General features: G+C 37.0%; 1 protein-coding gene across 3 annotated transcripts in view; it reads left to right on the top strand.

The window, feature by feature from the left end:
• LOC150087601 (ras GTPase-activating protein nGAP-like) overlaps positions 1-26168 on the top strand; it is a 604257-nt gene that overhangs the window by 450410 nt on the left and 127679 nt on the right. For all 3 annotated transcript variants that reach the window (XM_090369159.1, XM_090369157.1, XM_090369158.1), the window contains exon 18: positions 25453-25575. In XM_090369159.1, coding sequence (XP_090225285.1) covers positions 25453-25575 — 123 coding nt within the window. The remainder of the gene's footprint in view (positions 1-25452; positions 25576-26168) is intronic.

Raw genomic sequence — 26168 nt, 5'->3', positions numbered from 1 at the left:
TAGCATTATTTTGTGATTTTCTGATTAATTTGGTGTATTTATTCTTTACTCAGCCTTGCAATTGCATAAACGTTTTGGTAAGAATATGCATGTGTTACAAGTCGCAACTCCGCTGAATGAGAAGTGTTTTTTTTAGCCATATTTAGCCGCTTATTGAATATTTTTTACATCAAATTATTTTTTGTAAGTAGCTTATAGACCTAGTAAGGATCGTTAGTTTATTCTGAATTGAGACAGCGAGATTTGAAAGTTAATAAATACTTAAGTGTCCATAGATTACCGTTTGTAACTTCCCGCCTTTGTCTTTGTGATACGATCGTCATATATCGAACCTAGGTAGCGTTAGTATAGTATAGGTTATAATATTTTCAGTGATCGGTAAAATCTATTAAACTTCTTGAACTTCGTTGGCATTTAAATTGTACTTTTAACTAAATACATATACCGACTTAGATTACAAACGTAACATAATTAATTAATACATAACTGATACGGAAGTTATATAAAGGGAACTCGGAGATAATTCATACTTGAGACTAAAAAATATATATCCCGTTATAACTGTGTTGGGAGATAAGTTAGGGTTATAAACTGAAATTGAAATTTTATTTAAATTAAAAGAAACATGACTCAGACATGTTTCTTTTAATTGATATTGATAACCAGAGCAGCAAAACAAAAGGCTCAAGCTAATGGAAGTGCTGTGGCTCAGAGGAGCAGTGAGGGGGGCAGTTGCCTTCTGAAACACAGCCTTCTAAAATGCACTGCTTGCATGATGTTTGTGGGGCATTCAGGTACGGGACATGATATTGCCATGGGGGACGTCTTTGTGTGTGTTGTGCGATGCAAGGAGTGTATCGAAATCAGGCAACAACTCAGCGTTCTTATGGGCCTATATGAGAGCTTGAAGGACAGGGTGGATGCCCTTGAAGGAACTAAATTGAGGGGCCCATCAAGCTCTCAGCTGCCCACATCAACGCCAGAGCTTGCACTTGGTCGTCGTGCAAAACAGCGGCAACCCCCCAAGGCAGAATGCGCTGGTCCCAAAGGAACTAGTAGTTGTTGGTGACTCTATTGTCAGGGAAACGGGGAACATGCTTTGTAAAAAGGATAGGTGGAACAGGACCAGGGTATGTCTGCCAGGGGCAAAGGTTGATGACGTTGTAGAGCAGATATCATCTTTTAAGGGCACAAAAGGTGATATAGTTGTACACGTTGGCACTAATGATATCAACAGTAGGAGACTGGCAGAATTGCTTAACAAGTACAGGTCACTGTTGAAAAAAAGCTGTGAAATAGGGTTGAATTTGAAAGTGTCTGCAATTCTGCCCAGACACGATAGGAGGGAGTATACGATGAGAGCCTTGCCAATCAATTCGGCCCTGGAAAGATTGTGCAAGGCTCAAGGGGTAGACTTTTTTTCAGCCTGGACTGTACTTGTTAACAGGAGAGATTGCTTCTACAGGGATGGGATACACTTAAATAGAAAGGGTGCAAGAATATTTGCTGATGCTATCGAGGCAGTGTTAGGTGGGTCGGAAAACTGCTAGCTTGGGGGGAGACAAAGACGAATAGATTAACAGTAGCCACTGGCAGAGGTGAAAGAGATTCTTGCATTCCTTCTATTGGAATGAGCAGAAGCCTGAAAAACAAGATGCAGGATATTTCAGAGACGGCCGAGGGTCATTGCGGTACAAGTAAACACATGGGTTGTGTTAGGGTAGCTAAGAGTAGAAATAGGTGCATGTATACTTGCGTGTACACCAGTGCTAGGAGTTTAGTAAATACATTTGATGAATTTGAGGTATTGCTCAAAACATCAAAGGCAGATATTGTTGGAATATCAGAGACGTGGTGTCACACAGATATAAGGAATGCAGAACTGGAATTTGGGGAGTACAACGTCTACAGAAAGGATAGACTGGATAGGGAGGGAGGAGGGGTTATGCTATTAGTTAAGAAATACATAAAATCCAAGGAAGTGAAGCCAGTGGACATCGCTGGACAGTGCAGTGTCGAGTCAGTTTGGTGTGACATAAGCATTGGGAGATCAAAATTGATAGTAGGAGTGTGCTATAGGCCTAATGACTCTGATGAGTATAATAAGATACTGTACAGGGAAATAGAGTGGGCCAGTAAATCAGAGAGTCTTATAATGGGGGATTTTAATTTCCCAGATATTGACTGGAATTTGGGGGCTGGTCACTCACACACTAGCAAGGCTTTTGTTTTCATAAAGGGACTACGATGGACTGAGACAGTATTTAAATTTTATACAGTGGGACCAACTGATGATGTTACCAACAGCAAATTCAAAATGGGAAGCATTCAAAGAACTTATCTTGGAAGCTACTAGGCTATACATACCAACTAAGAAATATTGTTCAAGGTTTAGGCCTAAATGGATGTCAAATGAACTGATGAGGCATATGGCAGAGAAGAAACATGCATGGGATACATACAAATTAACACATGACACAGAAGCCTATGATAGATACAAGTTGATCTGTAACCAAGTTAAAAAGGAGGTTAGGCAGGCGAAAGCAGATTACGAGAAATCTTTGGCAAGGGATGCAAAGAAAAACAGCAAAGAGTTCTTTACTTATGTAAACTATAGAAGGATGGGGATGAATCAGATTGGTCCACTTGATATCGATGGGTCAACTGTTTATGATCCTTCTCAGGTAGCTAACAAACTAAATAAATATTTTGCATCGACATTCACACATGAGGAGTTATTTAGCGAGGGGAAAGCCAGAGGTGTATTCAACTCTAGCAGTAAGCTAGAGAATCTTGTAATAACTGAGAGTAAAGTGGAGAAGAAATTGTTGAAGATAAACACAAGAAAGGCACCCGGGGTGGATGGGATCTATCCAGTTATATTAAAGGAGGCAGCAAAGGAAGTAAGCAAACCCCCTAGCCATAATTATGAGAGCTTCTTTGGATTCAGGGGAGGTACCCATAGACTGGAGATGTGCAAATGTAACCCCAATTCACAAAGGAGGATCAAAGGCTGACACAAGTAATTATAGACCTGTTAGTTTAACTTCGGTTCCAGGAAAATTAATGGAGGCACTGGTTAAAGAAGCACTGCAGGATCATCTAGACAAGAATTCAGTTATAGCTCAGACACAGCATGGTTTTGTTAAGGGCAGGTCTTGTCTGACCAGTTTGATTGGATGCCATGATGTAGTCACAAAAGAACTGAATGCAGGGAATAACTTTAATATTATATATTTGGATCTTAGAAAGGCTTTTGATACTGTTGCGCATGGAAGACTACTGCACAAATTGGAGCAGTGTGCCATTGGAGGCAAATTGCTGCTATGGATAAAGGGATGGTTGAGTGACAGAAGACAGAGAGTGGTAATCAATGGACACTGCTCAACGTGGACTAATGTTATTAGTGGAGTTCCTCAGGGTTCAGTGTTGGGTCCATTGTTGTTTTCTGTATTTATAAATGATATTGATGATGGTATATCAAGCTTAATGTCCAAGTTTGCAGACAATACAAAGGTTGGCAGTGTTGTTAAGGACACTACTGATGCTATGCTGCTGAAACAGGATCTGGAAAGGTTGAGCAGATGGGCTAAGAGGTGGCAAATGAAGTTTAACATTGACAAATGTAAAGTACTACATATGGGAAACAGTAACCCCAGATCAACGTATCAACTCTGTGGTACTACGCTGACAGTGGTAGAGAATGAAAAGGACCTGGGGGATAATTGTGCAGGCAGATATGAAGTTCTCTGAGCAGTGCAGACGAGCGGCAAGAGTAGCTCATGGTGTCTTGTCAATGATATACAGGAATTTTTCTAGCAGGGATAGGGATGTGATTATTCCCTTGTATAAGGCATTGGTCAGGCCACACCTTGAGTACTGTATACAGGTCTGGAGGGCTCATTTCAAGAAGGATGTAGAGCTGCTGGACTGAGTACAAAGAAGGGCAACAAGATTAGTGAATGGAACAAAGGGTTGCTCTTATGAAGAAAGGCTTAAGTTTTGCAAATTACAGAGTCTGGAGACTAGGCATCGGCGAGGTGATCTGATAGAGGTGTATAAGGCTTTGAATGGCTTGAGCATGCTCAATGCCAATGAGATTCTTCCTCTTGCTCAGAATAATCACCTGAGAGGGCATAAATTCAAATTGAGGAAGGACGGATGTCGGATAGATGTGCGGAAATTTGCCTTTAGCCAGCAGGCAGTTGATTTGTGGAATAGACTTCCATCACTTGTTGTTGAAGTTGATAGCCTAAACAAATTTAAGGCTCAGCTGGACAGGTATTACGAACGAACGGAGGGGTGAAATGGGAGTAGTGGTTGTGTTTTTTTTTTTTTTTTTTATCTGATGCTGAATAAGCTTGCTTTCTTGCATCATATGCCTCTACTAATGCTATTTACTATGTTATCTACTTTTAATTTCTCATGGATATCTAAATTTCTTTGGTGGTCTAGTCGTGTAAAGCCTAATAATGGTCTTAAAAATCTCATTTGGGCTGCTTCTAGTTTGTGTGCACATTTCTTATTTATGACCCAAGTCTCACAGCTGTAGAAGAGGGCTGGTTTTTGAAGTGATGTTGTGCAGTTGTAATTTTGTTTCAGTTGTCATTTGTTTTCCGAAGTGGTTTAATCATTCCATTCATTTTATTATATTTTTGTAGTTTAGTGTGGATGTCTTTCCCTTCATTTGATATTAAATTTCCCAAATAGGTAAAGTCAGATATTTGTTCTATTATTTTTATTTTATCATCAATAACAATTTTGACTCTCTGTATGTTTTTTTCCACATAATCCCATTGATTTTGTTTTTGAGGTGGAGATTTTCATCTCGTACTTTTTACCTATTTTATTAAGTTCATTTGCTGCTATTTGTAGTTCATCTTCGGATTTTGCAATTATAACTTGATCATAAGCATATAATATAGTTTGGATTTTATTCCTGTTGTTCAACTGTATTCTGTTGTTAATTGTTTGTTTCCATTCTTTAAGAATTTTATTGATGTTGATATTAAATAAATTTGGTGATAGTCCACATCCTTGTTTCATTCCTTTATTGGTGTTAATTGGGTCTGATAGTTGGCCATTAGAATATTTTATACAGACTTGAGTTTTTATATAGGCTTTGGATCGCTTTCCGGAGTTGGTTGGGATATTTTCTTCACGTAGAATCTGCCAAAGTTTTTCCCTGTGTACATTGTCAATTTTGCTTCTACATTATGTCAATTTTAAAGTTCACAAGCCATTTTCTAATCAATCCCTCTTTTGATTTAGTAATTTATATTTTGCACCTTCCATTATATTGATAACTAAATTTTATTCTCATTTTCATTTATGTTTATGCTTTTTGCCCATTGGCTTATGGTTTACATCAGAAATGAAGACAACGTTGCTATTTTTCTTGCAGTTCCTGTTGTTAGCACTCGATGAGAGGCTGGTTTTCTAAGTTGTGTGGCAACTTTCTCTTTTGATAAATTTTTATTATGCATATTTTATTAGTTATCTCTTAGTTATTTTCACTATCTGTCCTGCTCACTATCTTTCTTTAACTTTATTCTTTTATTTCTATTCTTTCCGTTTTTTTTTTTTTTTACTATACTTTTATTCCTTTTCTTCTCATCTGATCACTTTATATATATAATATTATTTGTTAGAATATGTGTATTAGTGTTTGGCAGAAAGTAATGAAAAAAGGAAGACAATACTATTATGTCATTTAAATACCAGGTACCGTTTAACATCGTATTGTGCATATAACCTCAAAAGCCTATTTAAAATTGGTTTTGCCATACTGAATATTGATGATCACAGAAACAGAGAACCGCTTATTGTTATTTTCCTTTCAATTTGGGTGTTTGGACCCTAGAGAAAGTCAACAAAATTGTAGGTATACAATAATGAGTTTTGTATTTTATCATATGTATTTGTATTCTTTAAAAATCTAACATGTTTTTAGCAATCAAACATTTCTTTTTCAACAATTTAACATTTGTAATGTTAAATTGTTGAAAATTTTCATACTCTCTGCCAAATACTAATACACTCATTTTCTAACAAATAATACTATATATGACATTACGGTTGTAGTATATATATTGACTTCTTTACTTATGCAAACACTAGAAGGAAAGTGATGAGTCAGATTGGTCCATTCAATATTGATGGTTTGACTGTTGATGATTTTGCTCAGGTGCTGACAAACTGAATGAGTATTTTGCATTTACATTCACACATGAGGAATTATTTAGAGAAGGGGTAACGGAAATCTGTCAAGGAACTAAATGATTTTGTAATAACTGAGAGGAAAGTGAAAGAGAAAGTGATAAAGTTGAAGTCAAACATAAGAAAGGCCTTTGCAGTGGATGGGATCTATCCAATTATATTAAGGGAGGCAGCAAAGGAATTAAGCAAACCCTTAGTCATAATTATGAGAGCACCTTTGGATTCAGGGGAGGTCCCCGTGGACTGGAGATGTCTGAATGTATCCCCAATTCACAAAGAGGATCAAAGGATGATATGAGTAATTACAGGCCTGTAATTACTCATATCTAGGGTTCTAGGGAAAATAATGGAGTCACTAGTTAAAGAAGCACATGGTCATCTATACAAGACTGCAGTTATAGTTCAGACACAGCATGGATTTGTTAAGGGGAAATCTTGTTAGACCAATTTCAGTGGATACTGTGATGTGGTCACAAAAGAACTGGATGCAAAAGATAATTTTGATATCATGTACTGGATTTCAGGAAAGCTTTTGATACTGTTGCTCATAACAGACTGCTGTACAAATTGGAGTAGCGTGACATTAAGAGAAAGTTGCTGCTATAAATGAAGGCATGGTTGATTGAGAGAAGACAGAGAGTGGTAATCAGTGGACCTTGCTCTTTGTGGATGAATGTTATTAGTGGTCCCATGGGGTTCGAGTAACCCAAATGTCGCGGGTTCGAATCCCGCCTCGGACTTGGATCAGAGTAGAAAATGCAAAAAAGTTTGGGAGGTTCATTATGGCCACAGAAGCCAATACGGCAACAACTAACAAAAAAAAAAAAAAGGGGTTTGCCATTGGGCCCATTGTTGTTTTCTATATTTATCAGTGATATTAATCAAAGCATATCAGTCTTAATATCCAAGTTTACAGATGGTATGAAGGTAGGCAGGATGCAGGATGATTAATCACAGTAATGTGATTAATCATCGGGATCTAGAAATGTTAGGCAGATGGGCTGTGAAATGGCAATTGAAGTTTATACCTTGATAAATGCAGCAAAGTACTGCATATAGGTAGCAATAACCCCATAGTAATGTACCAAATGTGTTGAACTACACTCAGGATAGTGGAAAATTTAAAAGAACTGGGGATAATTGTTCTGTCTGATATGGTTTCTGAGCAATGCAGACAGGCTTCTAGGACAGCTCATGAGGTTTCGTTAATGATATACAGCTATCAGTTTTGCTAGCAGGGATAAGAATGTGATTATCCCATTATATAAGGCAATGGTCAGGTCACATTTTGAGTACTGCTACACATGTGAAGGCCTCATTTTAGGAAGGATGTGGAGCTACTGGAATTAGTACAGAGACAGTCAGTGAGATTCGTGAGCAGAACAAATGGGTGCTCTGGATTAAGGCTTTGAATGGATTGAGCAAGTTCAGTGCTGATGAGATTCTTCCTCTTGCTCAGACCAAACAGACACATATGAGAGGACACAAATTCAAGCTGGGAAAGGACAGTTGCAGACAGATGTGCAGAAGTTTGCCTTTAGCTAATGGGTGGTTGATTGTTGGAACAACCTTTCATCTGTTGTTATGGAAGTTGATACTTTAAATAAATTCAAGGAAGAACTAGATAAACTATTGGGGGGAATGAATAGGCAAAATGGGAAGTGTCTTTTTTTTTTATTTTTGTTGTTGTTTTGGCTGATGCTGTATAAGCTTGCTTTCTTGCATCATTTGCCACTTTTAATGTAATTTCCAGCCCATAAATACTGCATGCTAATACTAATATTAATAATTAACACCATACTATATACCCCCATATAATATATATATATATATATATATATATTTATATTATATGGGGGTATATAGTATGGTGTTAATTATTAATAATTATTATTATTAATAATTATTAATAATTAATAACAATAATTATTAATAATTATTGTTATTTATATATATATATATAATGTGTGGTTTGTAAAATAAATAAAGTGTCTGTGAACATGGAAATGAAAAGTACACACGGTGTTTTTTCATTTTCATTTTCACAGACACTTTATTTATTTTACGAACCACACATTATTTATATCCTTTTGCTTCCTTTACTTCCTTCACTGCATGTTTTGGAGCATTAAACATACAATAACTTTTGTTATTTTCCTCTTTCTGCTTATTTTTGCTTCTTAATAGTTTTATATTACTACTATATGTATATATATATATAAATTAGTAGTGGTGAAGGGTATTGTGCTAACGTTACTGGAATGGTAATGCTGGTTATGGAGAACTACTAACTTATGTAGAAATTATGGTTGTTGGGTACTTTCTGCTTATAGCAGTATCCCAGGTCCATAATCCATTATGATTTTTATTTTTATTTCTATTATTAATAATATTTTAAACTGTTGCTACCTTAAAAACACACACATATATATACACACACACAGTCGGGTCTCCATATAGTCGAGTCTCCATTTCGTGTTAACACTTCCCGCATAAATCTGTATTTTCTCCCAAGTAGCCCCAGATGTTTTCTACATACGCTAAACACTTATGCAACCATTTACAATTAACAGAAAAATGTTTAAATGTGTTTTACAATAATAAGTAATATTTTAGACCCATGTTTCAGAAATACTGTATCAAAATTTTATTACATAGTTGAGAACAAGGCATGCACCAGGGTATTCACTACAGGAGCCAGTACTCCTCAGTAGTAGGGGTCGCAGGTTCTGGAGAAGAAGCAGGATTGGCTGTCATTTATACTTCTGGTTTGGTGGCATGAGGAGTTTAGGTGTCGATGTAGAAGTTGTCCTTTTCGGGAACATTGTGATGGGAAACTGTTTCTTCTTCATCATATTCATAGAAGAAGCCTGCTAGGCGTTTTGGAGTCATGCATTGCCTGCGCTAAGTTTTCCAAGTCAAACTTCTTCTATTGGCGTGGTTCTTCCTCAACCTCGTCCTCATCTTCATAGTTGAAACAAACAAGCTCCTCAAGTTCATTATCCATCAGTGTTATTGCTTCCATCAATTAAATCATTGATGCCCTCCTCCTTGAAACTTCGCCCTCTAAAAGCTTTTGGAGGCCTCATTTTAGGAAACATGGAAAAGTAGGCCAGGCTTTTCATATGGACTGCTGCATTACTGCAAACTAACAGCATAACCCAGTCTTGTGCTGGCATCTTCTTCTTCCAGAATAATGCCATCTCATCAGCATTGAAAACCTGTTCAGGTTTATATCCCTTCTCCTTGATGAGCTTCTCGAGTTGCGCAGGGTAGGCCTTATGATCAGCTGAAGCAGACTCTCCTATAATCTTTACATTACAGAGTGAACAAAGCCTCTTGAATTTCTGGAACCAGCCTTTGCTGGCAATGAAAGTGGTTTCTGCAGAGCTGCTAGTACATGGGGGGGGGGGGTTGCTGCTCAAATCTGTTGTAAAGAACGAGGGCCTTAGCAGAAATCATACCAATGTTCACAGGCAAGTTCTTCTTGTGCTGGTCTTCGATCCAAACGAACAGTGCATTCTCCATTTTTAACACCACTTTATCACATAAATAAGCCGTGTATTTAGCAGTAAGAATTCCACCAGTTTGTACTGCCTCTCTGATCTCAGTTTCTTGTTTCCTTATGTATCGTACGGTACTTTCATTGATACCAAACATGTGGCCTATGGCTACGTATATGAGTCCTTCACAACATTTATCAGAATCTGCACTTTCTCGCACTTTGTACTTAGGTATTCACCTAAGCACAAGTAGCCAAATGCAAGCAGCCTCTGTGGACAAGTGGTCAGGAGTGGGAGTGCAGTAGCACACGCTCCTTGAGTAGACCAGGGTTCAAGTCTCTGACTGATAAATACAGTCAATCTGCCAAATGGCACTGAGCCAGCTTGGCAGATTATGATCCATTCCCTCAGCATGAATCGTTGAGGAGGCTTCCATCCTGCAATGGGTTGATAATGGTTGCAGTTTACCCTTTGCCTTTTTTAGCATAATGCAGATACACACAACACACAAAAGTCAAAAGCTGTCCTAATAGGATGGCACTCACTGCAAGACTGAAAAAAAAAACAACTATTTATTAGTGCCCAGCATGTTAATTTAACTATCCATGTACATTGTGTCTGTAAATTTCATGTGTTCTTTAGTCGATTTGCATGTTTTTCTGGACAAAAACCTCGGCTTCCGGGGAAAAACCTTGCTATCTAAGTCTGAGACCGACTAACTCAGCCACAGAGTGAAAAAAAGCCCATAAAAGTTCCTCGCATCATTGACGGGATTCCTCCTGGAGTGGGGAGGATGGCGATGATACCACTGTGCTACCCATGCAGACTGCTAGACTGAAGATGAACGTGCCTCAGGGTGATTGCAGCAAGTAGCAGCCAAATTTTTAGTATGATAAATTCCGCGACTGCTAACTCAAAAACACGAATCCGCAAATACAGATCTTGCGAATATGGAGACCCAACTGTGTGTGTGTGTGTGTGTGTGTGTGTGTATATATATATATATAATAAAAAATAAACTAAATCTGCAGCCATTGTCAATCTACTGCAGAATGGAGGCCTACTCAACAAAAAACCAAAAAACCTCAACAAAAAGTCATGTTGAGGAAAATGGACCATAATCTGCCTTACTGGTCCAGAGCAGGTTGGCAGATCAACTGTATTTAGCATTCAGGGGATTCAACCCCAGTCTACTCAAAGTGCACATGCTATTGCACTTCTGCTCCAGACCACTTGGTGGTCTGGAGGCATATATATATATATATATATATATGCCTCCAGAAGTGAACTTGACGAAATGGACAAGGAATGTAGTGATATATGGTAGGATGAGGTGACCAGGTAAGATATAAAAAAGAGAGAGATAAATAGTTGGCAAGAAATTAAAATAAGAAATGAAAAGGCGACCAAAATAAGACTGCATTGCAGTGTTTTTATCAGAGGCTATCCACCAAAATTATGAGAAAGACAGCAATGTTCTTGCTTCTGTTTCCAACATGTTCTGTATGCTATGGTGCACATGTGCTGTAGACACGTGTTAAGAACAAAATTTGAAAATTTGCGGCAAGAATAAGGTCTAATAAATTGTGCCAATAAATGTAAATATATTATGTAGGTCATACAGATCATGGATGACCTTACAGAAGCAAGTAAAAAGAATTTAAAAAACTGAAGTAATGATATTGGAATGTAGGAATAAGCAAGAAGAAAGGAAGTTACTGTTACCTTGTAAAACTGAAAATGACCAAGATGGCGGCGCGCCAGTATATTTATGTATAGTTACGCTAGCAGTTCCTATCATTAGAAAATGGTGCGAAAAAAAAAAAAAAAAAATTGTATGGTATGGTATCTGTGGGCTAGTTGGACATATAAATTGAAATGCAATATGTGGTGATGAACGCTGTTAAATACATGTTGCCCAAACTGCCTAGGATAGTTGAGGGATATAATAGCTTACAAAGTAGTGGTGAAAAGCAGCTAAACTTTGTTAAGGCAAAAAATAGATTGGGTAAAGTAAGAAGGTAGTATCCTGCATATTGCATTCGATAAACTAATGGCTCACAGGACATAAGAAGTATTGACAAATAAAGCAGAAAGATGAATGAAGTAGAGGAAAGTAAAGGCTCGGGTAATTCGGGGTTGCAAAACCCGTTCCTGTAGTTAGGACCTTGAACGAAAGTTTGGGAGTGAGTACATCATGTATTTAAGGCCAGTTGTGTGAGTGAGAAAAATATGACAGATAGATAATGAAATGAAAATTAAAAATTAAATTATATACATGGTTAATACACTGTGTTAGGCCAATTGGTGGGTACAGGTTTTCTAAGCTGTAAGAGGCCTAGTGTATATTGTATATACAGGGTGATTCACTACCAGTGCGACAAACTTGCAGGAGGTGTAGGGGGCACAAAGATGAATCGGAATCGTGTAGCATTGCAGGGTCCGAAATGCCTTCGTCATGCGGTAGAGGATGTTGAACGGGAGGTCGCGTGAACAGCAATTCCGCTGGAAGTCAGCATTTGCGAACCATTTCTGTTGAAGAAACCAAGTAGCAAAAGTCCTCCGGAGTGGATAATCCGCAGGCTCCAATGATTGGATGCATTGCAGATGGTATGAACTCATTTGGTTTGTTGACAGTATTCTCCATACAGTGGATTGGGAAATACCCAATCGTTGGCCTATCGCTGGAGTACTCGTACTCAGATTGCCTTCTGCAAGACGTAGGACATTCTCCTCATTGTCTGGCGTCCTCAACGTTCGCTCTAGATTCATGGTACCTCTCGTGAAACAACCAGTCTTACGTAACCTTCTGTGCACACGTGCGAAAATCGTATGATGAGGAGCACGCCTGTGTGGGAAATGTTCCTGGTACAAGCGCAGAGCGGCGTGCCCATTACAGTCTGCAGCTCCATTTGCCTCGGGAACTGAGGCAAATGGAGCTGCGGACTGTAATGGGCGCAAATGCTGACTTCCAGCGGGATCGCTGTTCACGCGACCTCCCGTTCAACGTCCTCTACCGCATGACGAAGGCATTTTGGACCCTGCAATGCTATGTGATTCCAATTCGTCTTTGTGCCCCCTACACCTCCTGCAAGTTTGTCGCACTGGTAGTGAATCACCCTGTATATATATATTATTTACAAAAATGTACATTGCTTCACCTTTTAAAATTTCATGAATTTATTTATCTTCTTTGTCAGACAGATAAACAATTCATGTAATTCTTCAGGAGTTATGATCTTGGGCTGACTTTTTGAGAACTGGAAAAAGAAAACTTTCAAGAGTGTTCAATTTCTTGTAGTAAGTGTGCTTCCATATGGAGGTGTTTTGTTTGCACTGAAATCAATTTGCATTACAGTATGAAACACAGACAATGAGGAATGACTGGATTACATAAAGTCTCCCATGTACACATATGTCAATAAGAGTGATGAAAAAACTTCACTTGTGTCTAAGATCATATGTCAGTATGATCTTAGCTTTCTTTAGTTTATTATGCAGTGTAATAAAATGCCATAACATAAAGTTTTAAAAGAAAGGGCCAAATATTGATCTAAATACAGCTTTTAATTTAATGTCTGTAGATGTTGCTTTTGTGACCTTCATAAAGAAGTACAGTATGCTCATTTTTTTTTTTTTTTTTAGTTTATTATGCATGGTAATGAAATGCTATAACATAAAGTTTTAAAAGAAAGGGCAAAGTAATGCTCTAAATACAGATTTTAATTTAATACACTGCTACAGGAGTTTGTAAATAAGATTTTGAGAATTTATAAGAGTTTGACTTATATTGGTATATTAGTATAATGGCTAAATGATGTCAGGGAAGTGAACTTATGGTATTAGTATTAGTGCTAGTTGTGGCAAATGAAGTATTAGTGCTAGTGGAGGCAAAAGCAAGGTTATAGAGAAACAGACAAAAAAAAAAAAAAAATAAACCACTTTACCCATTCATACTCCCCAAGAATTTGTTTTCCTTGAATTTATTCAAACTATCCTCTTTCACACAAGAGATGGAAGTTTGCTCCAACAGTCAAAAACCCCCTGGATGAAGACCAACTTTTGTGCATCTATTCTGCAACAATCCTTGCTTGAATTGAATTTATGGCCCTTCATGTAGTCCCATCAAGAAGAAGAATGCCATCAACATAGAGATTACTTAATCTGTTCAAGGCCTTAAACACCTTAATCAGATCTTTTCTCAGATGCCTAGTCTCAAGTGGTGCAATTTGCAAAACTGAGACCTTTCTTAGTAGGTGCACCCTTTTGTTCCCTTTACCAATCTCTTTACACCTGTTCCAGCAGATCTACATCCTCCCTAAAAGGTGGCCTTCAGACCCATATTTGGTACTCAAGATGCAGCCTAACTATGGCCTTATACAAATGGATAATCATTTCCTTATCCCTGCTAACAAAGTTCCTGTATATCATTTACAAAACACCATGACCTGTCCTGGAAGCGCACCTGCACTACTCAGAAAACTTATCTAACTGCACATTTTCCACTATGCTGAGTGTAGTAACCACATTTGATTATATTAATCTGTGATTACCGTTACTCTTATGCAGTACCTTGCATTTGTCAATTTTAAACTTCAACTTCCATTTCTCAGCCCATTGGCTTAATTTTTTTTAGATCTTATTTCAGTAGCTTACCTTGACTACTATCATCACCAAATTTCCAACCTTTGTATCATCTGCAAATTTATATATTAAGCATTATATACCTTCAACAATATCACTAATAGATATTAAAACAAAAATGAGGCCTCGGGTCTCCGCTAATAACATTAGCCCACTCTCTCTATAGAAGTAACTTGACTTTAACGCCATATTGGTGAAGTTTGTACAGAGCAGTCTTTTGTGTGTAACAATATCAAAAACCTTTCAGAAAACCAAGTATATGAAATCAGAATTATTTTTTGCTTGTTTGTTTGTTTGTTATTTGGTTTTTAGGAGCATTAGCAACTTAAGCCCATATTATTTTTTGCATCTGGCTCCTTTGTTACTGGATTATAGTAGCCAATTATATTGGTGAACAAGACCATCCATTAACAAAATCCATTCTGTAGTATAATTGCAAGAGTCTAGCTGGTTCTGCATTACTTAGTGACTACAGTGGTCTCAGAGTTTTTAAATTCTGTACAGTGGGACCAACTGATGATGTTACCAACAGCAAATTCTAAGGGGGAAGCATTCAAGGAATTAATAGTGGAAGCTACTAAACGTTTCATACCTATTAAGAAATATTGTTCGAAGTTTAGGCCTAAATGGTTGTCAAACGAACTAATGAGACTCGTGAAGAAAACTGCATGGGATGCATATAAATTATCAGGCGACACAAGCTATGATATATATAAGCTAGTCTGTAATCAAGTCACGAAGGAGGTTAGGCAGGCGAAGGCAGATTATGAGAAATCTTTGGCAAAGGATGCTAAGAAAAACAGCAAGGATTTCTTTACTTATATAAGCTCTAAAAGGAAGGGAATGAATCTGATTCCACTTGATATCGATGGTTTGACTGTTGATGATCCTGCTCAGATAGCAAACAAACTGAATGAATATTTTGCATCTACATTCACACATTAGGAGTTATTAAGGTTTGACAATGCCAGAAGGTTATCAAATTGTAACAGGGTGCAATGATTTTGTAATAACTGAGAAAAAATTGGAGGAGAAATTGTTGAAGTTAAACATAAGAAAGGCACCTGAGGTGGATGGGATCTATCCAGTTATATTAAAGGAGGCGGCAAAGGAAGTAAGCAAACCCTTAGCCATAATTATGAGAGCATTCTTGGACTTAGGGGAGGTCCCCATGGACTGGAGATGTGCAAATGTGTCCCCAATTCACAAAGGAGGATCGAAGGGTGACACGAGTAATTACAGACCAGTTAGTTTAACTTCTGTTCTGGGTAAAATAATGGAGTCACTGGTTAACCGTATTGCAGGATCATCTAGACAAGACTTCAGCAATAATTCAGACACAGCATGGGTTTGTTAAGGGTAAATCTTGTCTGAAAAATATGATTGGTTATTATGATGTGGTTACAAAGGAACTGGATGCAAAAAATAATTTTGGTATCATATACTTGGATTTCAGGAAAGCTTTTGACACTGTTGCACATGGAAGACTACTGTACAAATTGGAGCAGAATGGTATTAAGGGTAAGTTGCTACAATGGATAAAAGGATTGTTGAGTGGGAGAAGACAGAGGGTGGTAATCAATGGGTGCTGCTCTTCGTGGACTAATGTTATTAGTGGAGTCCCACAGGGTTCAGTGTTGGGTCCACTGTTGTTTTGTATATTTATCAATGATACTGATGAAGGTATATCAGGCTTAGTATCGAAGTTTGCAGATGATACAAAGGTTGGCAGGGTTGTTAATGACAGTAATGGCAGTGTGTTACTGCAATAGGATCTAGAAAATTTGGGCAGATGGGCTGGGAAGTGTTAAACCGAAGTTTAACATTGAAAAATGCAAAGTACTGCATATGGGTAGAAGTAACCCCAGAGAAATGTACCAACTGTGTGGTACTACACTTAGGGTGGTAGAAAATGAAAGAGACCCGGGAGTAATTATGCAGTCAGATATGAAGTTTTCTGAGCAATGCAGACAGGGCAGGTCATGGGGTGTTGTCAATGATATACAGGAATTTTGCTAGCAGGGAAAAGGAGGTGATTTTCCCTCTGTATAAGGCAATGGTCAGGCCACGCCTTGAGTACTGCATGCAGTTCTGGAGGCCTCATTTTAGGAAGGATGTAGATTTGCTTGAGCATGTACAGAGAAGGGCAACAAGATTGGTGAGGGGAAGGAAGGGATCCTCTTACCAGGAGAGGCTGAAGTTCTGCAAATTTCAGCAGCTGGAGACTTGGCACTTGCGAAGTGATCTGATTGAGGTGTATAAGGCCTTGAATGGGTTGAGCACGTTGAATTCTGATTGGATTCTTCCACTTGTTCAGATTACGAACCTAAGGGGGCATAAATTGAAATTGAGGAAGGACAGGTGTAGAATAGATGTGTGAAAATTTGCCTTTAGCCAGTGGGTGGTTAATTGCTGGAACAAACTTCCATCTGTCATTTTGAAAGTTGATAGGTTAAATAAATTTAAGGAGGAACTGGACAAACATTTAGAGGGGATTGTTTTGTAATTTTTTTTTTTTTTTTTTGGCTGGTGCTGAATGAGCTCATACACTTGCTTTCTTGCATCACATGCCACTACTACTACTTCTTTTACTAGTGATGCCATTGTTTTTCCTGGAACAGCCATTAAGCTAACAGGACTGTAATTAGTCATGTCACCTTTCAATCTGCTTTTGTGAATTGAGCATACATTTGCACATCATCCAAGTATACTCATAATTATGGCTAAGGGTATGCTTACCTCCTTTTCTGCCTCCCATAATAAAATTGGTTTGATTCCATTCACCCTATGTGCCTTTTTTATGTTTAGATTCAACAATTTCTCTTCCTCTTTCTTTTCAGTTATCACAAACTTATTTAGCTCCTTGTTAGAGTTTTATGAACTTCTGTTATCCTCTTCCCTAAGGAATTCGACATGTGTGAATGGCAAAATACTAAGATTGTCAGCAACCTGAGCAGGGCCATCAACAGTTAAAGTCATGACGTATCCCAATGTGATTCAACCCTTTCCTTCTGCTGAAAATATAAGCATGGAAGTCTTTGCTGCTGTTCTTTGCATTATTTTCCAGAGACTTCTATTGATTTCTATAGACTTCTATCTTCTATTATTAATATGCCTTAGCTTACCTAACCTCCTTTGTGACTTGATTACAGACCAGTTTATATCTACCATAGACTTCTGTATCACCTGATAATTTATATGCATCCCATACATTTTTCTTTTCTGTCACAAGTCTCATCAGTTTATTGGACATCTTAAACTAAACATTGAACAATATTTCTTAGTTGCTATGAAAAGCCTGGTAGCTTCTTTTATTATTTCTCTGAATGCTTCCCATTTAGAATTTGCTGTTGTTAATGTCATCATTTGGTCCCACTGCATGCAATTTAAAAACAGCCCAAGACCATCTCAGTCTCCCTTACAAAAGCAAAATTCCTTCCCCTTACCCTTAATGGTAGTTAAATCTTTAAGTAACTTCCACATCCACACACTGTGATCATAGTGTATCTTTTATCTGCAGATTCTGATTGCATGAAGGGTAACTGCTGATATTCATATCAAGAATATTGCTTCCTCTTGTTGCCTCTCTAACATGCTACTGTAGAAAACAGTCATCCAGTAAATCCACAAAAGTCTTGCTACTATGTGAGCAATCAACCCAGAAGTTTCAGTCAATACTTTGAAAGATAAAATCCCCCATTATAAGACATTCTGATTTACCGGCCCACCCTCTTTATTTTTCTGTACAGTTGTTTGTTATGCTCATCACAGTCCTTAGGCCTATAACAATCATACTCTCATTTTTGTTTTCCCAGCACTTATGTAGCACTGAACTGATCGAACATTGCACTGGCCACTGATATCAACTGGATGCACTGCCTTAGATTTTATGATTCTTAACTAAGAGCATAACCCTCCTCCCCCTTGTCCTGTCTGTTCATTCTGTACACATTGTACTCCCGAAATTCAAAGTCTCCATTCCTTATATCTGAGTGACACCATGTCTCCGAATCTCCGCAGTCTCTGTGTTTGATCACTTTCAAGCACTTCACCAATACTTCAAATTCATCGTATTAATTTAATATTCTCCTAGCATTAGTGTATATGCAAGTATACATTCACCTGGTTTTACTCGTATTAACCATAACACAGCCCATGTATTTGCCTGTTCCATGAAGGCTTCCAGCAGGCCTTGAAGCCACCTGTTTTCCTGGCTCCTGCATGTTCCTATAGAAACAGTGTGAGAATCACTTTCACCTGTGCCTTCTGTTAGTCTGTGTATTCCCCCCCCCCACAGCTAACAGTTTCCAATCAAGGTGTGGTTCTGCTGGAATGAGTGCAGAAAAAGATAACAGAAACAAAAGGGTTCTCTTACCAAGAAATGGATTCAGTTCTGCAAATTGCATCATCTGGAGACTAGGCGTCTGTGAGGTGATCTGATTTTGGTGTTTAAAGCTTTGAAATGGATTAAGCAAGCCCAGTGCTAATGGTATTCTTTCTCTTGCTCAAACTATGCAACATAAGGGGACATAAATCGAAATTGAGGAAGGATGGTTACAGGATAAATGTTGAAAATTTGCCTTCAGCCAGCAGGTAGTTCATTTTGGAACAAACTTCTATCTGTTGTTGTTGCAGTAGGCAGTTTGGATAAATTCAAGGAAGAACTAGACATACTGTTAGAGGTGATATGGGAAACGATTTCTTTTTTTTTTTTTCTCTGGCTGGTGTATTTCTTTAATGCATCATTTGCTTACTACTAATATTAATACTTTTTTTTTTTTTTTGTCCTCGCCTTTTCCCATTATTATATGGGGTCGGCGTTTTTATTGTTTTGGCATGCAATTTTTACGGCCAGATGCCCTTCCTGACGCCAATCCTCTCCCTTTATCCGGGTTGGGAATATGCGGTGGCCATTCCCTGACCTGCTGCATCCTCTGTATTTGGTGGGTACGGGCTCGAACCCCGGTCTAATCAAGAAGCGTGCGCTATGCACTACTGCTCCTGCTCATCTGGCTACGGAGGCACCACTACTAATATTAATACTAATTACACTAAATCTGACACAAAGATGATATTTCATAGCCCTTGCCATTCATGTCATCAGAACAATGAGCTAAAATTTAACAGCTGTTAACATCTCCTTATCTTTTGGCTGTCAATCTCACTGCTACTGCTTAAGCATGCAAAGTCAGGAGGCTGTGAAGAATGCTGCATCCTTGTACAGTAAGGATGGAGCATTGAGGATGCAGGAATGAGGACAAAGAAGTGAGGAGTTGTTATCAGGTATGTTGTATTAGATTGCAAGGTGTGTAAAATTAATTGATTTTTTTATTATTTAACTCTATTTTATTATTTATGTTATTGTGTAGCTTTTTATAAATTTTAATACTTTAAAAAATAAGTTAATTTTGTCATATGTTTATATATCACAGTGACTACAGTGGTCTCAGACAGTTTTTAAATTCTATGCAGTGGGACCAACCGATGATGTTACCAACAGCAAATTCCAAATGGGAAGCATTCAAGGAAGTATTCTTGGAAGATACTAGGTTTTCATACCAATTTTAAGAAATGCTCTTCAAAGTGTAAGCTTAAATGGATATCAGACGAACTAATGAGACTCAGGGCAGAGAAGAAAACTGCATGGGATGCATATAAATTATCAGGCAACACAGAAGCCTATGGTAGATATAAGCTAGTCTGTAATCAAGTCACAAACGAAGTTAGGCAAGTGAAGGCACATTATGAGAAACTTTAGAAAAGGATGCAAAGAAAAAGAGCAAAGACTTCTTTACTAATGTAAACTCTAGAAGGAAGGGGATAAATCAGATTGGTCCCCTTGATATCAACGATTCAACTGTTGATGATCCTGCTCAGATAGCTGAAAAACTGAATGAGTATTTTGTGTCTACGTTCACACATGAGGAATTCTGTAGAGAAGTGGAAGCCAGAAGTTTATCAAACTCTAATAAAAGATTTTGTAATAACTGAGAGGAAAGTGGAGGGAAAACTGTTGAAGTTAAACATAAGAAAGGCACCTGGGCATGTGGGAGCTATCCAGTTATATTAAGGAAGGCAGAAAAGAGAGTAAGCAAACCCTTAGCCATAATTATGATAGTATCCTTCGAGTCAGGGGTTGTCCCGGACTAGAGAAGTGCAAATGTATCCCCAATTCACAAAGGGTGACAAGAATAATTACAGAGCTGTTAGTTAAACTTCTGTTCTGGGGAAATAACAGAGTCACTAGTTAGAGAAGCTTTGCAGGATCATCTAGACAAGACTGCAGTAATAATTCAGACACAGCACGGGTTTATTAAGGGAAAGTCTTGCCTGACAAATTTGATTGGATACTATGATGGGGTCACATAGGAACTGGATGCAAAAATAATTTTGATATTATACACTTGGATTCCAGGAAAGCTTTTGATACTGTTGCATATGGAAGACAACATTACAAATTGGAGCAGTATGGCATTAAGGGCAAGTTGCTACAATGGATAAAATAATGGTTGAATAGGAGAAAACAGAGATTTGCAATCAACGAACACCACTCTTTGCGGACTAATGTTATTAGTGGAGTCCCCCAGGGTTCGGTCTTGGACCCATTGTTTTTATGTATATTTATGAATAATATTGATGACAGTGTATCAGGTTAATGTTCAAGTTTGCAGATGATACAAAGGTTGGCAGGGTTGTTAATGACAATAATGACTGTATTCTACTGCAATGGGATCTAGAAAAGTTGGGCAGATGGGCTGAGAAGTAACAACTGAAATTTAACATTGACAAACGCAAAGTACTGCATATGGGTAACAGTAGCCCTAGAGCAGGGGTGGCCAGCAAGCCGATCGTGCTTTAATTTTTGTCAATCACGACAAATTTTAAATATACAGTCATCCCTCAATTTGCGTGACAAGTATACTACCAAAATTTTATATTGCACAGAAGGGTTTTGCTACCTGCACGTTATTTTTTATGAAGCTTAAAAAATAGGAATGAAGAGCAGATTTTGAAAATTTATTCTTGTTTTTTTTTTTTTTTTTTTTGCATGATTGAAGATTTCATTGAAGGAGAAACAAATTTCACCACAATAACATAAAATACCACAGAATTCCAGCTGTCGGTATTATTGCAAATGCAATAAGATTGAGTTTACTACCCATTTATAATTAGATTGCACTAACAGAAAAGTGCAAATTGTTTTTATTGTTTTATGGTCATGACCTCCAGAAATAGCTTTAGAGAAATATCACAAAGGCATTCAAAACTGATTCTTATAAGGATATAACCAAACAGAGCAATAAACGGTGGTTGTTTGTCTGGTTATTTTGGAAACAACTTCCTCATTCAGGAATCCTCTTCATCAATTATCTTATGTTAGCTGTACAGACAGAATATTTACTGGTTCCCGCAACTTAAAGTGTTTTAATCAGTAAGCATTGCATTTGCTGATTTAATAACTGGACAGTATTTATGTTAATTTAATACCTTTTGATTTAAAATAAATACTACAAAAAAGAGTAAAACATATAATTTTCATCAAGAGTGGGAACTAGAATACTTTTTTTTGTAATGGTGAAAGAAAAATGTTGCTGTTTGATTTGCAATGCTTCCGTGGAACATTATACCCAAAAAAGGAAATTTAGAAAGGTACTTCAATGCACAACATGGTAGATACCAGTCAAATTTAACGCCAAATAGTGACCTTAGAAAAAATAAATTAGAACTTAAATCCAGATTATTTGCGTAACAAAATTTCTTCATGACACCTAATTTACAATCTAAAGCAGTAACTGTAGCATCATTTAAAGTGAATCATCTTCTTGCAAAAAAATGCAAATCATTTTCTGATGGTCAATTCATCAAAGACACATTTTTAGAAATAACAGATTCTCTTTTTGAAAATTTTAAGAATAAAAATGAAATTAAAAGTGCCCTTCAAGATTTGCAATTATCTTGAAATACTGTGATGCAATGCATTGGACAAAATGAGTAAAAATATGAGCGAACAATTGTGTGTCCTTTTCTTTACAACTGGATGAATCTACAGACGTCAGTGATACAGCTCAATTGCTTGTTTTTGTTGGTATGTTTTTCGATGATTCTGCCACTAGAGAAGAACTGCTGGGTATGGTTTCGTTAAAAGAAAGAACTAGAGGTCTTGATATCTTTAACTCATTCAAACATTTTATTGAAAAAATTAAATTACCACTATTTAAGCTTATATCAGTAACAACAGATGGAGCTACAGGGCATCTTAACGGATTCATCGCATTGTGCCAAAAGGATGATGAATTCCCAGATTTTTTGAGTTACCACTGTATCATCCACCAACAAGTGTTAGCAAGCAAAAGATTAAATACTAAAAGTATTATGTACATCACTTTCGAAATCATGAATTCCATCAGAGGACAATCTCTTCAAAGGAGACTTTTCAAAATGCAACTCGATGAAAATGAACCAGATCTGATATTACACACGGATGTGAGGTGGCTGAGTCGGAGAGATTTTCTACAGAGATTTCGAAATTTGCTGAATGAAATTTTAAAAAAATTGTTGATCAAAGGGGAGATGATTATCAGCAGCTAAAAGATACGGAGTGGTTGTGTGATCTGGCTTTTTTGGCAGATTTTACCAGTAAAAGTGATCTGCATTTGGAATTACAAGGAAAAAATAAAAATGTGGGTGACACGATTAGTAGTATTTCTGCTTATGAATATCAGTTTTTGGCAATGGCTAAGGATTTCAAAGAAAAAAAAATTCGACCATTTTGCAAATATGCAAGGTCATTTGCAAAAATATCGTGTTTTTGAACTTAATAGTGAGAAATATGTTTCTGAAAGTGAGAATGTTGTGGACGATTTTGAAACCAGAATCAGTGATTTTAAAATAATTGAAGATATTATTCAATATATATCTTATCCATTTAATGTCCACTTAGATATGAAACAAATGCAGAAAAAAATCGCTGTAATTTTTCACATGGAGAAAATGAAATTATTACATTGGGAAACGATATCTTCCTAAAAGCCAGATCATCAGAAGAAGACTTTTGTAAATATGTTTGCCGAGAAAACTACCCAAATGTAAAAAAATGCAGTGAACTTTTAAATTCCTGTTTTGGTTCCACATATCTGTGTGAATCAGCCTTTTCATATTTGAAACAAATAAAGACGAAGAATCACTGTGCTCTTACGGACTTGCATACAGAAGCTTCTTTATGGTTGGCCTTATCACAGTATATCCCCGATTTTGAAAGCTTGGCAGTTGAAATGAAGACAAACTTCGCATAAATTAAAATTTTAAATACGTATGAATTTAAAATAAGAATTCTGAATTGTATTGAATTTTAAAATTTATAAACAACATTTTTCAATATGTGTTCATTAACTTTTTTAACCTTGTGCAATGAAATTTTTGAGATGGTAGATCACGACACATTTTGAAGGAAAAAAAGTAGATCGCATCACAAATTAAATTGGCTGCCCCTGCCCTAGAGTAACATACCAACTGTACGGTACTACACTCAGTGTAGTGGAGAATGAAAAAGACCTAGGGCTAATTGTGCAGTCAGATATGAAGTTTTCTGAGCTGAGCAGAGCAGATCATCAGTCTTGTAAATAATATACTAGCAGGAATAAGGAGGTAATTATCTCTTTGTATAAGGCCACACTTTAATACTGTGAACAGGTCTGGAGGCCTGATTTTACGAAGGATATAGAGTTGTTAGAGTGAGTACAGAGAAGGGCAACAAGATTGATGAGGGGGAAAAAGGTGGTACTTTGGTCTTACCAAAAAAGGCTTAAGTTCTGCAAATTGAAGCATCTGGAGACTAGGCACCTGCAAGGTGATCTGATTGAGGCATATAAAGCCTTGAATGGGTTGAGCATGCTCAATGCTGATAGCATGAATTGTTGAATTTGATGCTGATAGCATCAAATTGTTGAAAGGCAGTTGTAGAATAGATGTGCAAATTTTGCTTTTAGCTTTTAGCCCCATCAGTTGTTGATTGCTGGAACAGACTTCCATCTGTTGTTGTGGAAGTTGATAGCTTAAATAAACTCACTGAAGAAATAGACAAACTTTTGGAGTGAATAGGTGAGTGAAATCGGAAGCGATTTTTTTTTGGCATCATTTAAAGTGAATCATCTTCTTGCAAAAAAATGCAAATCATTTTCTGATGGTCAATTCATCAAAGACACATTTTTAGAAATAACAGATGTTTCTTTTTTGCATCATATGCCTCTACTAATGCTAATGTTAATTTGCCCTTTTTGCTCTATTTAAATTTCAGCTCATATACAGGGTTTTTCAAAAGTGATGGTCAAAAATTTACTTAATAATTAATTTTGAAAATCTCGTGTGGTATAAAAGTATTTCATTATATAATTAATCTATTTTAAGGTTCACAAGGCATAATATGATAAATTATATATCATTAATTATACATAATTTATCATAAATTGACTATATAATATCAGTGTAGATACACCATAGTTTACCCATAAATTTAATTACATAAGTAGTGCAAAGGCATTGTTTAATTTTATCTCATATTGTGGCTGCCTTCACAACGAGATACCAGGTATTGCACTACTTCGAATATATAATGCTCCTTTAGTAGAGGAGACTACTGTTATTTATTCTTAGTGTGCACCACCACCCAGATGGCCATTTCGAAGCTGGTTGGCTTCATCACTGGTGGGCGGGCAGGCAGGTATCATGATATTGCAAACATGCCATCACAGTTGTGAAGTCATTCCACAATATGAGAGATGCCAAATGGTGTACAGAATGATAACGTATTTGAAGATTAAATGCACAAGGCATGATATGATATGGGTTTAAATTAACTATATAATATCGGTGTAGATACACCATAGTTTACCCATAAATTTATCTACATACATAGTGTAAAGGCAGCCACAATATGAGATAAAATTAAACAATGCCTTTACACTACGAATGTAGTTAAATTTATGGGTAAACTATGGTGTATCTACACTGAGATTATATAATTAATCTATGGATAAACACCACATATTGTCATTACTAAATTACATTATATCTTATATCCTTTTCACAGGATCCTGTAGACATTAGTCGCTATCCAACTCAGTATGAGTTTGATGGTCACATTGACACAGGAAGAGAATTAGCAGTACTTCATGGTCTTCTTGGTGAATGCATTTCCCGAATTACAGACAAGGTCAGTATATAATGTCCTTATTTTCATGAGTATGCAACAATGATTTCTCACAAATAAGCAAATGCTTCATAACCAGAGGCCATGAGTAACAAAAATAAAAATAAAAATAAAAGAAATTTATACAGAATGACAACAGGTCACTAGCATTGAGATTTAAGTTTCTAAGGGTCATGAGTCTGACCATTGCAGTACAGCCAACAATGTCTTCAAATTCTAATTCAGTATGAGACATGTGATGTGTCCAGGATGAGAAGACAAAATTTCTAATTTATAGATTGCATTGAGTAAACTATATAGTGTAGCTTTCTAGCTGCATATAGGCACGGAGACTTGCATAACATTGATTCGTAGTTTGCATTGTACATGATAGATGGTAGTGTCATTTTAACATATCCACAGGGGTTTTATGATTTAATTCTTTTACTGAGGCAGCTACTCTGTTAATTTTCATGTGCCAGCTTCTAACTATATGTCACCAGTTAATTAAATATGGATACATAACAATACAATGAATGATACTATTCTTTAGCTTTAATCATGTCTTTAAATAAGATGTTATCCATCAAGAAATAAGCTATCCAAACACATATACC

This window comes from Mastigoproctus giganteus, chromosome 3 (assembly GCF_048544385.1).
Source record: "Mastigoproctus giganteus isolate SK-2022 chromosome 3, ASM4854438v1, whole genome shotgun sequence".
Classification (NCBI taxonomy): domain Eukaryota; kingdom Metazoa; phylum Arthropoda; class Arachnida; order Uropygi; family Thelyphonidae; genus Mastigoproctus; species Mastigoproctus giganteus.
Note: the sequence above shows the minus strand (reverse complement) of the source record. Positions and strands in the feature narration are given on the sequence as shown.